General features: G+C 37.6%; 1 protein-coding gene across 1 annotated transcript in view; it reads left to right on the top strand.

The window, feature by feature from the left end:
- Positions 1–12695, top strand: part of LOC148525449 (uncharacterized) — a 71173-nt gene that overhangs the window by 35881 nt on the left and 22597 nt on the right. Inside the window, exon 3 of the mRNA XM_088470935.1 lies at positions 8432–8592. Coding sequence (XP_088327061.1) covers positions 8432–8592 — 161 coding nt within the window. The remainder of the gene's footprint in view (positions 1–8431; positions 8593–12695) is intronic.

The following is a 12695-nucleotide window of genomic DNA, read 5'->3' as shown; positions in this document are numbered from 1 at the left end:
TGTACAGTATATGTAGTTATATGTTGGAGATAAGAAGTAGTGAGTGCTAAAGAGACTACATATTGGTATATTAGAAGACTATACTAGGTAAATCTAAGCTATTACAAGGTACAGATTATATACAGAGAGTTGCCTATTTACTTGAACATGACTGCTGCCAATACTACTGAATATTAACACTCAGTAATATCATACTATTTATTATTCATATTGTTGCTGTATCATTGTTTGATACTTTGTGTTGTATGTTGTTAAGATCATTTAACATACATAATAAGTTATATTTTAATATTTTGTTTAAGAGTGCCCCAGCAAAGATGAGAGTTCCTTTTCTTCTTTTGTCCTCTTAACATTTAGTCATCCTCTCCATCAGTACACGCCATGAACAAATCATTAATAAACCATATGTAGAATGCTATAAATCTTGAAAATTGTGAATTTAACATGAGATGGGTTTGTTCATATACATACATAAATAGGTTGGCATAATGATAAAGCCATATTTGACCCCATCGCTGTCCCTCTGAGCTGAAAGTAGAATGATATATTGAACAAAATATAATTTGTATGTAAAAATATTTTCATCAGTAGAAGCAAGAACTCTGTTGTTGGACCTGTATAGTGTAGACTGGTGGAGACAACACGTCTCACAGCCTCCATTCCCTCATGATGTTCAACGTTTGTATAAAGGCTAGTTATGTCCATTGTTACTAAAAGACATCTATTGGGTGGCTGACCAAAAGTATCCAATTTATTTAGGAAATCAGTAGTATTCCTCAGGAAATAAGATGTGTTCTGTACAATTGATTGTAAATAGTAATCTACATATTATGACAGACTTTGACTTAATGAGCTCCTGGAGGAGATGATGGGCCTTCCAGGGGGCTGTGTCAAAGACATTTGTATCTTGAATAATATATACAACAAAGGAATTTTGGTGAAATCTTGAGTAAAAACTGTTGCTGTATGTTCATCTATCCAATTGTTATGTAATCCCATCCCATTATCTAAATTTTATATGTATTGGTAGGGTTATAAAGTAAACTTTTCTAACAAATTGTATCAGCTAACTGTCTGTTACATTCCTGGATGTAATTTGTGTGATCTGTAATAACCAACCCCCTGCCTTTATCAGCATGGCTGATCGTTATTTAATTATTGTTATGCAATGCATGTATAGCCTCATGTATCATGTCTAATCTAACCAGTTGCATGAAATTTTTTATTGAGGCATTATTGCAAGTAGGGTCAAAATAACTTTATACTTTAAATGGAGCATTTAGCTCATTAACTTTACCTTGTTTAGAAAAAAAATCTTGGAGAAGTAATTGCCTCTGGAATTTAATCAATTTAGTTTCAAAATCAACTGTTTTCTATTTGTGAGTTTGGCAATTGACAATTCTTTGGATAATACAGACATTTCTGCACTGTTGGGTTGATACTTGGACAGATTAAAGACAACTATTTCTTTGGGGTTTTCTGTGACTTATTTGTTGCGTTTCATGTGTTTGACCCCACCTCTCCTGCAGGGTCCTTTATTCATTTGTTTATACTCTGTGTATGAATTTTCTCTCTTAAAAAAAGATTCTTACTAGTAGAAGAATTATCTGAGTCACTGTGAGAAATGTATGAGTCAGTGTCCGTATATGTGTTTTCAAATCACTTTCAGTTCCCCATGCCAGTTCTCCAGGGGTGCCTGGGGCTGTAGTTCAATAACCAGGGGTATATATATATATATATATATATATATACACGGATTGTAAGTGTGGCACTCCAAGCAAGGATCACACAGGAAATGGCTCATAGAAAACAGTTAACGTTTCAATGCATCAGCATTTTCGTCAGAACAATGCTGATGCATTGAAACGTTAACCGTTTTCTACAAGCCGTTTCCTGTGTGTTCATTACGTGAAGTGCCACACTTACAATCCGTATATCTTACCAATTCAGTGGGGGCAACCAGTTAAGTAACCATATTATTTTGAGTGCCGGACCTTTTGGAATGTATATATATATATATATATATATATATATATATATATTATACAGTACTTAAAGCACAGTACAAGCAACTCATTATTGTATCCCATTGGCTGCAAGATCTGGGATAGCACAACTGATGCACATAAGTATACAGTACACACTTATTTATTTATGTGTATATATGGATGTCTCTAACAGTTGAAAAAAACACACTTTGCCTGATGAGGTTTAAACCCAGTGGCATTGGATGGCTGTGTAAGAGTCATAAAGTGGGCATTACAAGAATAGTTAACCAATTTGGTTGTAGGAATGGGGGAGATGTTTTGCACTAGACATTCTATATAAAGGTCTATCCCTCTGACTGTATCCTCTTCTTCGCTGCACCTCAGTGCAGTACTATGTGCTAAATGATTTCCTGGGTTTTTGTCTGTCTGATCTGTATACTGTAGTGGTTCTCTCTTTTGTTTCTTCACTTTTTTGTCCTGTTTTTTTGGTTTGTATTTTTTGCCACCTTCTTTCTCTTAGCTGTCACCTTCTGACCCCTCCATCAACTTAAACAGAGTACAGTGCCACTCCCACTGGCACTTCCAAGCCTCATTTACTTAATGGATATGTGGTAGTTGGCTCCCAGGGTGATCCCCTTCTGGTGGCCAGTCTCCCACTGTGGCACTGGCGGAGGTGGCTAACAAACCCATGTCTGGCTGTGGACTCATGGCCATTTCTGAGGTTTGCTGTTCTTTGAGAAGTGCTTATGGGCTCAGATTGACTTTCCTGAGTAGTTAAGCAGTCTCTGATTATTTAAAGAAATATAGTTATATATATAGTTTCCAGTGTGTGCAGGGTAGGGTGAAAGGCCTACTGGATACATGGGCTATTGGCCTCCACATTGCAACACTGGATTCTGCTTGCTCCCCTCCACCTTGTGTGAGGTGTGCAGGGCCAGCTGTAACTGATATTTTTGTTGACTATGGGCCTTATTCATCGGAGTCCTTTTTATACAGATTCAGACTCAGTTGCACACAGATGTTCTAATGTAGCAAATCCCAGTGGTCTCTGGGGCTGAGCGCAGATTCCTGATTATCAGGAATCTGGTTGAGTGCAGGAGCCATTCTGCGAGTGTGCAGAATGGGTCCTGCATAATCGCACACAGCCCCTTCTATGATTCTGCCTGATTGAGGCTTACTCAGCTGTCCGGCAGCATGGTGGCATCCACTATCGCAGCCATTGACTAATGATGGTCACAATGGTGATTCTAGCATGTGACCTTTGTCACAGTGCTGGGATCAATAATGCAGCAGGATGTGCCAAACACCTCCTGCTGCATTTGCATATTAGCAAACTACAGATTGGAAAGCCGCCTGCATTCAGGTTTGCAATTCTATCCGATGCTGAGTCACCCCCTCTGTTTGCTAGCAGTGCAGCTTTGCCTCTGGCAGTTGCTTTATTTGTGTGAATAAGATGCACATTCTGAATGAATCATTCTTTAATCTGGCAGTATTAATAGGCAAATGTCAGCATCTGTTTACTGTACTACTACTTTTGCTGAGATCATACAAACTGCGGTAGATACAGATGGAAAAAAAATGTTGGGATACAAGCTAGAACAATATGTATTGCCATATATAAACTATCCAGACATATGGATAACTAGAAATTAGTGAAGTTATTTTCTTACAGTATACAGTATCAGTTACCAGTTCCAAGTAATAGATCTCTGTGTTCCAGTTACTGTAGTTATCTCTTGTATGTTTTTATTTTAATTGATTCTAATGTTCTTAGATGTGTTGCAGTTTTTGCATAAGCCATAAAGTGTCTGCTACTGTATGTTATAGACTACCATCATTACATGAGATGTTATGTAGTGATTGCTCCACAATTGAATATCTATCTATCTATCTCATACTTACCCCTTTACTCATCAGAACAGCTACATATTAGAATCTGGTGTGGATTGATACATTAGATAGACTGTAACTTGATAGACAGTCAATAGATAGACACCAGAAGGTAGAAAGTGAATAGGTTGATAGGGTTTAAAGGTTGACAGGATTAAAAGGTTGACAGATTAATGGTCGACAGTGCATTATGTCAATAGGGTTAAAAGGTAAACATGGTCAAAAGGTGGGCAAGCAAATGGTCAACACATGCTTTTTTTGTTATTTTAGCCTAACCCTAACCCTAAACCTCAGTCTAAACCTAAGCCTACACCTAACCCTAAGAAAACATGAAAAACCATACAAAAACATGTTGATTTATTCACTGTCTACCTTCTGGTGTCTGTCTCATGACTATCTATCTATTTACTGTCTATCTACCATCCGAATACCATTAGAATTACCTTGTGTTTAATTTGATCCTTTTCTGGATATAGGACCTTCCTTAATTTTGCCATTTTTTCCTAGACTACATTAAATCTGAATTGCTCAGCTGCCACAATTCAATGTTTGCTGGGGAACCACAAAATTTTTAGGTTTGGGGGCCAAGATATAATTTAATTTTGGTGCCCTTAAATAGTTGAATGTTGCCCCCTTAGGGGCAGCTGGAGTAACTAATCACACCACCTACCTTATGACAGAGATCAGTAAGCTTGAGAGTTCTTTGGTTTTACTGTTTTTTTTTCTCCTCACTCATAGGCAAAACACTAACAGTGCTACCGTCTAGCTCCCTGTACAGACAATTTATTAAACCAGACCGTAAGAGGAGGAGGACAGTTACCTGTGTGATTCCGGGAGTTTTAGTTTGGTGTAAGTTTAGAAGCTTATCACTAAAGAGTACAGAACATTGCTCTAGGACTGCAGAGACCATCATGCAATGCAAGTTTGCTGTGAGAATAGCTCATAGAACTGTGCTTGCTACGAATAGGATCACACCCAGTATATGCACCCTGCTATCCCATGTACTGTACACACACAAACTAATGAAAATATTCTGTAGGTATGTAACAAAAAAAATTCAAGGATGAAAAACAAATATACATATTAAGTGCTGCAGACTTTTCTCCATATGGCATCCCTATGAACAGAAATGAACATGCACTTATAATGACTACAATGTCCAACTTCATCCAGATATATGGACTCCCAAGCTCTCCAATCCAGCAATTGATGAAACAATGAATAATGCATTACGTTTAGCACAATAGGTACAGTACATATTGCATACATGCCACACATGAGAATTATTATCAGACATGACTACACTAGTGATGTCCGGTCAGGTGAAGTAGGTGACGCAGAGCCTTTCCTGTCATACTTCAGTATACTGCACAGTTCTTACTTTAAAAAACATAAGAAAAATGGAAATAAATTATAATAAATATCTTCATTGTATTATTCAAAACATTTTTATAGTCAAAACTCTGGAGTAAAAATTGTATGGCAGGTGAGGTGCTGCCTCCCCTGTCTGCCTTTTCAACACATACCTGATAAATACTCAAAAAATTCCATCACTATATACCGAAGCACCTTTGTATCCACATGTACCCTCGGGTTCATATATGTATCTGTAAATCTGGCTCTGATACTAGCCAGTGTCTCCCCAGCCATTTATCTCACTGCACGTCACAGCACTCCAAACACTATGCTGGGCTAGTTACAACCATAGGAAGAAGGGGAGGTAGTCAGCATCCCAGTGTCCAGGATCCCTGATAAATTCTCACCAAATTCCAGCACTATATACTGAATCACCTTTGTATAATGCCCACATGTACCCTCGGGTTCATATATGAATCTGTAAATCTGGCTCTGATACTAGCCAGTGTCACCCCAGCCATTTAACTCACCGCACATCACAGCACTACACACACTATGCTGGGCTGGTTACAACCAAAGGAAGAAGGGGAGGTAGTCAGCATCCCAGTGTGCCGGATGCCAATGGTAAAAATACCAACACCAGAATCCTGACAGCATCAGGATCCCGGCTTTAGTATCCCAACTGCTGGCATCCCAAAGGAAAGTATCTGGGGTTAAGGAATATTTAGGGTTAAGCACTAAGGGGGTCATTCAGACCCGCTCGTGAGCAAAGGACGCTCGCAAGCGGGTCAATGTTTGCCAAATGCGCATGTGCACGATGGAGGGAGCTCCATCGTGATCATGCGTGAGACCCGGTGACCGACGAGGAATACGTCGCTCGGGGTCTCGCACCAAAGGGGGCGTGCTGTCAATGGTGACTGACAGCATGCCCCCTTTGGTGGGCGTGCCAGGGGCATGGCTGCCAGACTGAGGTGTTCCCATGGGAACGCCTACCGTCTGAAGCCGGCCCCACTGACATCACAAAAAGATAGAAAAAAGAGAGGAAATGTCCATTGCAGTGCACTAAATAGAAATGATACATAAAATATAACTTTTATTTAATTAATGTCTTAAAAAGCAAAATATTAAAAGAGAATAATGTATGTAATGTAAATAAAATGTGTTATAAAAATTGTGTATGCTCCTATTCCACTGAAATGTCCTGATATTAGTATCAATAACGGGTTGGTATATAGGAATACATTAAGATGATGATGCCACTTCAAGGATATATATAATCACACAGAATGGTCACACTCGAGTGTAATGTGTGGCCCCTATATGGTATGGATTGTATCTCAATCAGAGTGATGTCAAAAACATCATCCTTTTGTGGCTATCACATTCTAAATTGTTCCTCACATTATGTATCTACACAAATAATAATAGTCTACACTGTTTCACTTACAGTTGTTAGTGGCAGATTACATATGTGTGATGTTCTCTAACATGTGACCAGTAAGGTTCTCTGTATATAGATATCTGGTTGTTTTCATTCTGTTGTTAAACCCACTGCTATCATAGCAGATTCGCTGTGTAGTTCCTCTCTATGATTATCACTCTCACAGTGATAAAATTCACTGTTTATATCATGGGCTTTCCACCATGTGTGATATCATGCAGCTTCGCATAGGACTAAAAATCTTTCCCACACCAAGTTTAATAATCTCCTTTCACATATACCATGTCATATAGTATATTCTCCCATCACATATGAGGGTATTCATGGGAAATCATTTATGCAAATTATGGATATCTTGGTTACTAAAGTCCTGCTTTATTCATAGATCCTGATGTGCTAGAGTCCCTGTCCGGAGGGGTCCCTCCGTGGCACAGTACTGCACTGAATCACTATATTAGCAGTAGTTCAAATAATGGGTGATATGAGTACCTATTATAATCGTATATCACAGTTTCAGATAGACAGGTTTCACAGCAGCAACCTCTTATTATTAGTGCTATATTGCACACATCTTTATATACTGACAAACAGTTGCATGCTGGTCACGCTACAGTTAACATATATAAGGTAAACATTCCACATTCTTTAACTGAGCTGACTCGCAAAGTAACATGTTAGGACATGAAAGTGTATGGAGCACCGCTAACCGACGCGGCGTTTCGCTAGGTAGCTTTGTCAAGGTAAGCCGAGCCGCTTACCGAAAGTAACTTAAATACCCTCATATTTGTCTCATGGCCAATCCGAGACTCCCTAGAATGGATTCCTCCAATTGAATGGCTGAAACTCTCATAGTCCCGCCCCTCCTTTTTGATTGACAGAATCCTTCTAGCTCAGCAGATACTAGTGATTTTTCCTACGTATTTCAGACTGAAGTAATCAAATCCTGATTACTTGATCCATGTAAATATGGACATTGTTGTAATCGAAATCACAAAAGTATCATAAAGGTATAGTGATAAATAGGGATATCTATGACATGGTTTATGTTTTACATTATCAGTGGATGTTGAGTAGTAAAACGGGGGACAGAAGGGGGAAAAATTAATATTCCGCCATTCATTACAATATAGGGTCTATCTAGACGGAAGGAGCGATTCTAGAAAAATGGATTCAACCTGATCTCAAAAGGGGATTTGGTGCGTATAGTTTTGTGGTGATGCTCCTATAAAGGTTTCTTTATCCAACAATAACTGCTGATATGATGAAAATCCACAGCAATGTAGTTCCATTATGTATTGATGCATAGACATGAGTATGTCATCCAAAACAAGTATTTTATTGGTAAAAAAGATCCGACCCAGGGTCAAAATGGAAGCATCAAAAGACCCATTGAAACAGTACATAAAAACAGCAATATACAATGATAAAAACTTAGTAAAAAATCCAATGAAGAAAACATTTTTTTTAAAACAATACCCTGAGAACAAAACGTTCTGAGTAAAGAAGAGTCCAAATATCAAGTTACTCACACCTGCAGCTGTCAATGTGTTTCGGTCTCTAGGACCTTTTTCAAGACATGCTGCTGGTATGAGGAGCTCAGTATTTATGTGTGAATAAGTCTATCAGCTCCCCACAGGAAGTGGTCCTCATCAATATAATTAACATTGGTAACAGGTGTGTACAATTTTCTAAAAACATTTTCTCTGTGTCAAAACATGTCCAAATCTAATCATATCAATTGGACATGTTCTCAAAGAGTAAATCAAAGAATAAAGCCCCATGGTTGTGGAGCGAAATGCATCAGAGGAACCCATTCTGGACCGCGCTGTACTTGACATCTCCACCCATTATTGAGCCAAGCTCACCCCCACCAGCTTACGTGACTTACGGTTCCGCTGGACAAATGGCCGATGCCTGGTGAGTTGAGGCAAGATTGAGACGCAGCCAGATGGAAACACTGGCACCAGATCAGTAAGGAGCCACTCATTCTTTGTCTCTACTGTGCCTCCTCCGCCGTGCACAGCCTCTGCAGCAAGTATTCCTGTACCCGAGATATTGGTAGCTACCTATGTGACTTGATTTCCAATGAAGATACAGGCAGTCTGTTATTACCAGCACTATTCCGGTGGGATTGCTCACTAATTATCTAAGATGCAGACAAACTAACGTACATCTATATTTTTTATATATTTTTATTTTTACTTTTTGGATCAACCTCTTCCAGTGAATCATTTAGAATATTAAGATTCATATCATCATTATTATTAACTTATTATTGTGTATTGATTCTGCTATTTATTAACAGTTTTTATATATGCATAGGTTTTTATTTTTCAATAATGTTGTAATTGTTTTCTATTTATGAATTTATATTGTCTTTATTGACCGGTCATAATGTATTTATTATAGTAAATATATTTTTTACTTCAATTTTTGGCATTGTGGTTATCTGCTTCCATTCATTCTTTTTGGAATACCTTTAATTTATCAATTATTAGCGCAGATATTTCTTAACATTTTGTTCATTTTTCCAGGTGGTTTTTAGTGTGTCACCACAGGCACATGATAGTACCTGCTGCTTGTAATATTATTAATTGATTTGATTGATTTATTTAATAGATATTTAATACATCCATTGTTGCTGTTTTGCATTATAATTTATTAGCGATAAGATTTTGCTTTTAGTTTATTCGGAATTCATAAATGGGGGCTCACAGTGAAATCATGCTACCATTCACATGGTTTCACATGGTTATCGGTCACTCAAAAGGATGGACGGCGCCATAAGCAGGAAAGAATACTTTGCCTTCGAAAACCTGCTACCACTTTGTTGCTGAGAGACCGCTGTCCGTTATTGTGTGAGTTCAAGGAGTGCTGATTAGAATCTAGGGACAAGGGAGGAAAAAGTTTGTTTTCCTTCATTGATAAAATTTCATGTTAAAAGGGGAAGTTGCACAATAGCATAAGGGTAATAATATGTTTTGTGTAGCGGTCGCATTATTGTGTATGTGACTAGTCACACAATAGCGTATACATATTTCCTGTATTGCTGCCACGTGTTTACAAAACCGTTGACATTGCATTGTGATATTGATAGTGTGATAGTATTGTTTTAAATTTCTTAGTCGGTGTTGCCATATCTGGGAAAACGTTTTTTTTTCTGCACAGGAAAAAGGTGTGTAACAGTGAACGTGTGTTGGTAGGGGTAACATGTTCCCTAGCTAGGGGTATCATAGGACCCTTAGGGGCTAGGCACCTGGTGTCAGCCAAGTGGCTCAGTAGTAGATACCAAAGTCTATACACACAGCAGGTGAAGTTGTTGTATCAGTTCTCAGTGTGATCGCAGCATTGAGTGATCAGTTAGGGTTAATGGGCATTGTGATTGAACCACACAGTTGTGGCATATTGTGATTGTGAATAAGTAGTGGTGGACGAAATCACTGAAAAGGGTAAGTGTTATTTGAATGCTTTAATTCTAGCAGTGCAAAGTACTGCATGGGCTAAGGTGCATGGAAGCAGCCTGGTTATTCTTCCATAGGTGTGTAGGCGTGGCCTGTTAATATCGTCCACAGGTAAGTGAAAGTGGCCTTGACATTCTTTCACAGATTTAAATCTCTATTGAAAAGTTTAGTGCTTTATTTTCCCAAGATGGGAGCCAAGCAAATGGTTGAGATGTTAGATGATGAGCTGCTCGTGGAAGCGCCGATCAGTCCGGCACGGCATATAATGCATACTAAGTATGGAGCATATGCAACTACGCATTGTGATGTATGGATTAAGATGTCGAGAATGAGTGTGAAACCTGTATAGTGAAGTCTCTGAAGAAAAGGGTAAAGTTTAATGATTGTTTAAAGTTGTGTCAGCACAAGGGGAACACTTGTTTAAGGTAGCTTGTTATGCAAGATGGCGCAAGCATACTTCTATCGCCCTATGCGATGGAAGTTAATGGTACAAGCCGATAATTAAAATAATAAAAATGTAACAAGTAATATTTTGTTTTCTCCTGTGTTAAGGCAGTTTAAGGTAATGTTTCTAAGGAAGAAAATATACCCACTATAAAATCAGATATGACTGAAATTGGTGAGATTGGTTGTAATAATGGATTAAAGGAAAAATGTGTGTTGTTAAGCAAAATAATTTATCATTGCTATAAAAGAGCAATTATTAACATTTTAGATACTTAAGTGGTTTTATCAGTGTGCATTTCAGAAAAGTAAAATGTCTTTGTTTACAGTAAATGTTGACATTGGGAATTCAATTCAGAATAAAAACTATATGCTAATAAGAACAGTTTTTTTACCTTAGAAGACTAGAAGAGTAGGTTATTTTGTTGTGTTTATAAGAGATTTACTTTGATCTAGTATTACCAAAAATTGTGATTCTAAATTACCATAGTTAGAATGTTAACTTAAGTTATAAGGTGACTGTCTCAATAAGAATATCACTCCAGCGTTGAATTCTCATACTTCTCATTATAAACCCATTTGTTCAGTTCTGTAACAAATATAGGGGACACTGGTGTGAAACTTAAAATCAGGTGATGAATGCTGGTGTGCAGAATGGAGTTGGAAAAGACTGAACCGCAGGTCAGCAAAGTCTGTAAACAATTGATAATTTAATTTAAGATACAACAGAATAATTGTTTTTCTATAGGTAAATCAGTCTGGTGGTAAGTATCGATGACTATGACTGCGAGAAGTATGATGTTAAGATAGCACTATATGTAATATTATAGGTAATGGGAAACAATGAGATATGCGTAATGTTGGACATGAGATATTCCTTAGAAGTAGAGATATCATATGAAAAGCAGAGGTACATAAGGAGATGTCTTTATGTTTTCTGATTACAGGTGATAATGGATTTGACTTTTATGCTTATAACAATGTTTCTGGTATATGCCATTGTTCTCAATACTGTGTACAGGTAAAGGTATAACAATGTATATCGGAGAGAAGAGGATTCTAAAATTGCATAGTGATAATAGGTAAGTATTGCAACCCCTGACCAAATTCATAGGAATTGGAAGATGGATATACAAAGTTTGGTTTGTAAGATATTGGAAAGATTAATAACTAAACATAAAGTGTATATCTCATGACATAATGTATGTGTTAAATGACACCAAAGTTGTTATAAGTGGTAACAGTTCATATGGAATGGTTTTAGAGATCTCCAGTGATTGTTGGAGCAGAGACAAACGTGACATCTTTATGTATGTATATCCCTGTAAAACCTAGTTAAAGTGTAATGTAAGTATTATGGATAACCAAAGGGTGGAGGTTTCATCCACCAGAACAGGAGGATTGTCATAGATCATAAAAATATGCATATGATCATACTATTTTGAAAGTGTTGTAGTGACAATAACTCACTGGAATGTAAGTTTTTCTCAAAAACACCTGTTGTAATTTTGATGTTTTACCTCTTGTGTCCAGTAGTGACACTCAAATGTCCTAGGAGGAATAGTAGTGGAAGGGAAAATTTACATCCATTTTCCAGCAGAGGTGGTAAGGCCTGCAAATACCAGGGGTTTTCAATGAGAAAAATACATTTAGGATTGTTCCAAAATTGGTCTTATATTTAAACAGGATTCACATGATAATTTTCTGTTATTGCTAAATAAACTGAGTATATCTATTAACAGTTTGCATGTCTAGAATAGACAAGAATTAGTTACATATTGACATACATGAATGATGTATAGTAACATTTCTTTCCAGTTCCCCGGAACATCGGAATACAGGTCAAAGTGTATTTAGAACTTCCTAGATTAAGGATAATTGGTTGGAGATTTTCATAATAAGGGAGAAAGGAAAAGGCATTGTAGAATCTTGACTGCCACCTAGTGGAGAAAACGAGGTAAAGTTTAGTCTGTAAACACTCGTCAATGTCAATAAGTTGTGTTTTTTGAAAACTCCAATATGGAGCCGACAGAATTCTAAATTATCACAGTGTGGGGGGGGGACTACTAACGCTCAAAGAATCTGTTTTTCGTCCATGTAGGCAAATCAAGTCAA

Source organism: Taudactylus pleione, unplaced genomic scaffold (genome assembly GCF_031769625.1).
Source record: "Taudactylus pleione unplaced genomic scaffold, aTauple2 ptg000108l, whole genome shotgun sequence".
Lineage (NCBI taxonomy): Eukaryota > Metazoa > Chordata > Amphibia > Anura > Myobatrachidae > Taudactylus > Taudactylus pleione.
The sequence above is the reverse complement of the archived record's forward strand: the minus strand, read 5'-3'. Positions and strand labels throughout refer to the sequence as shown.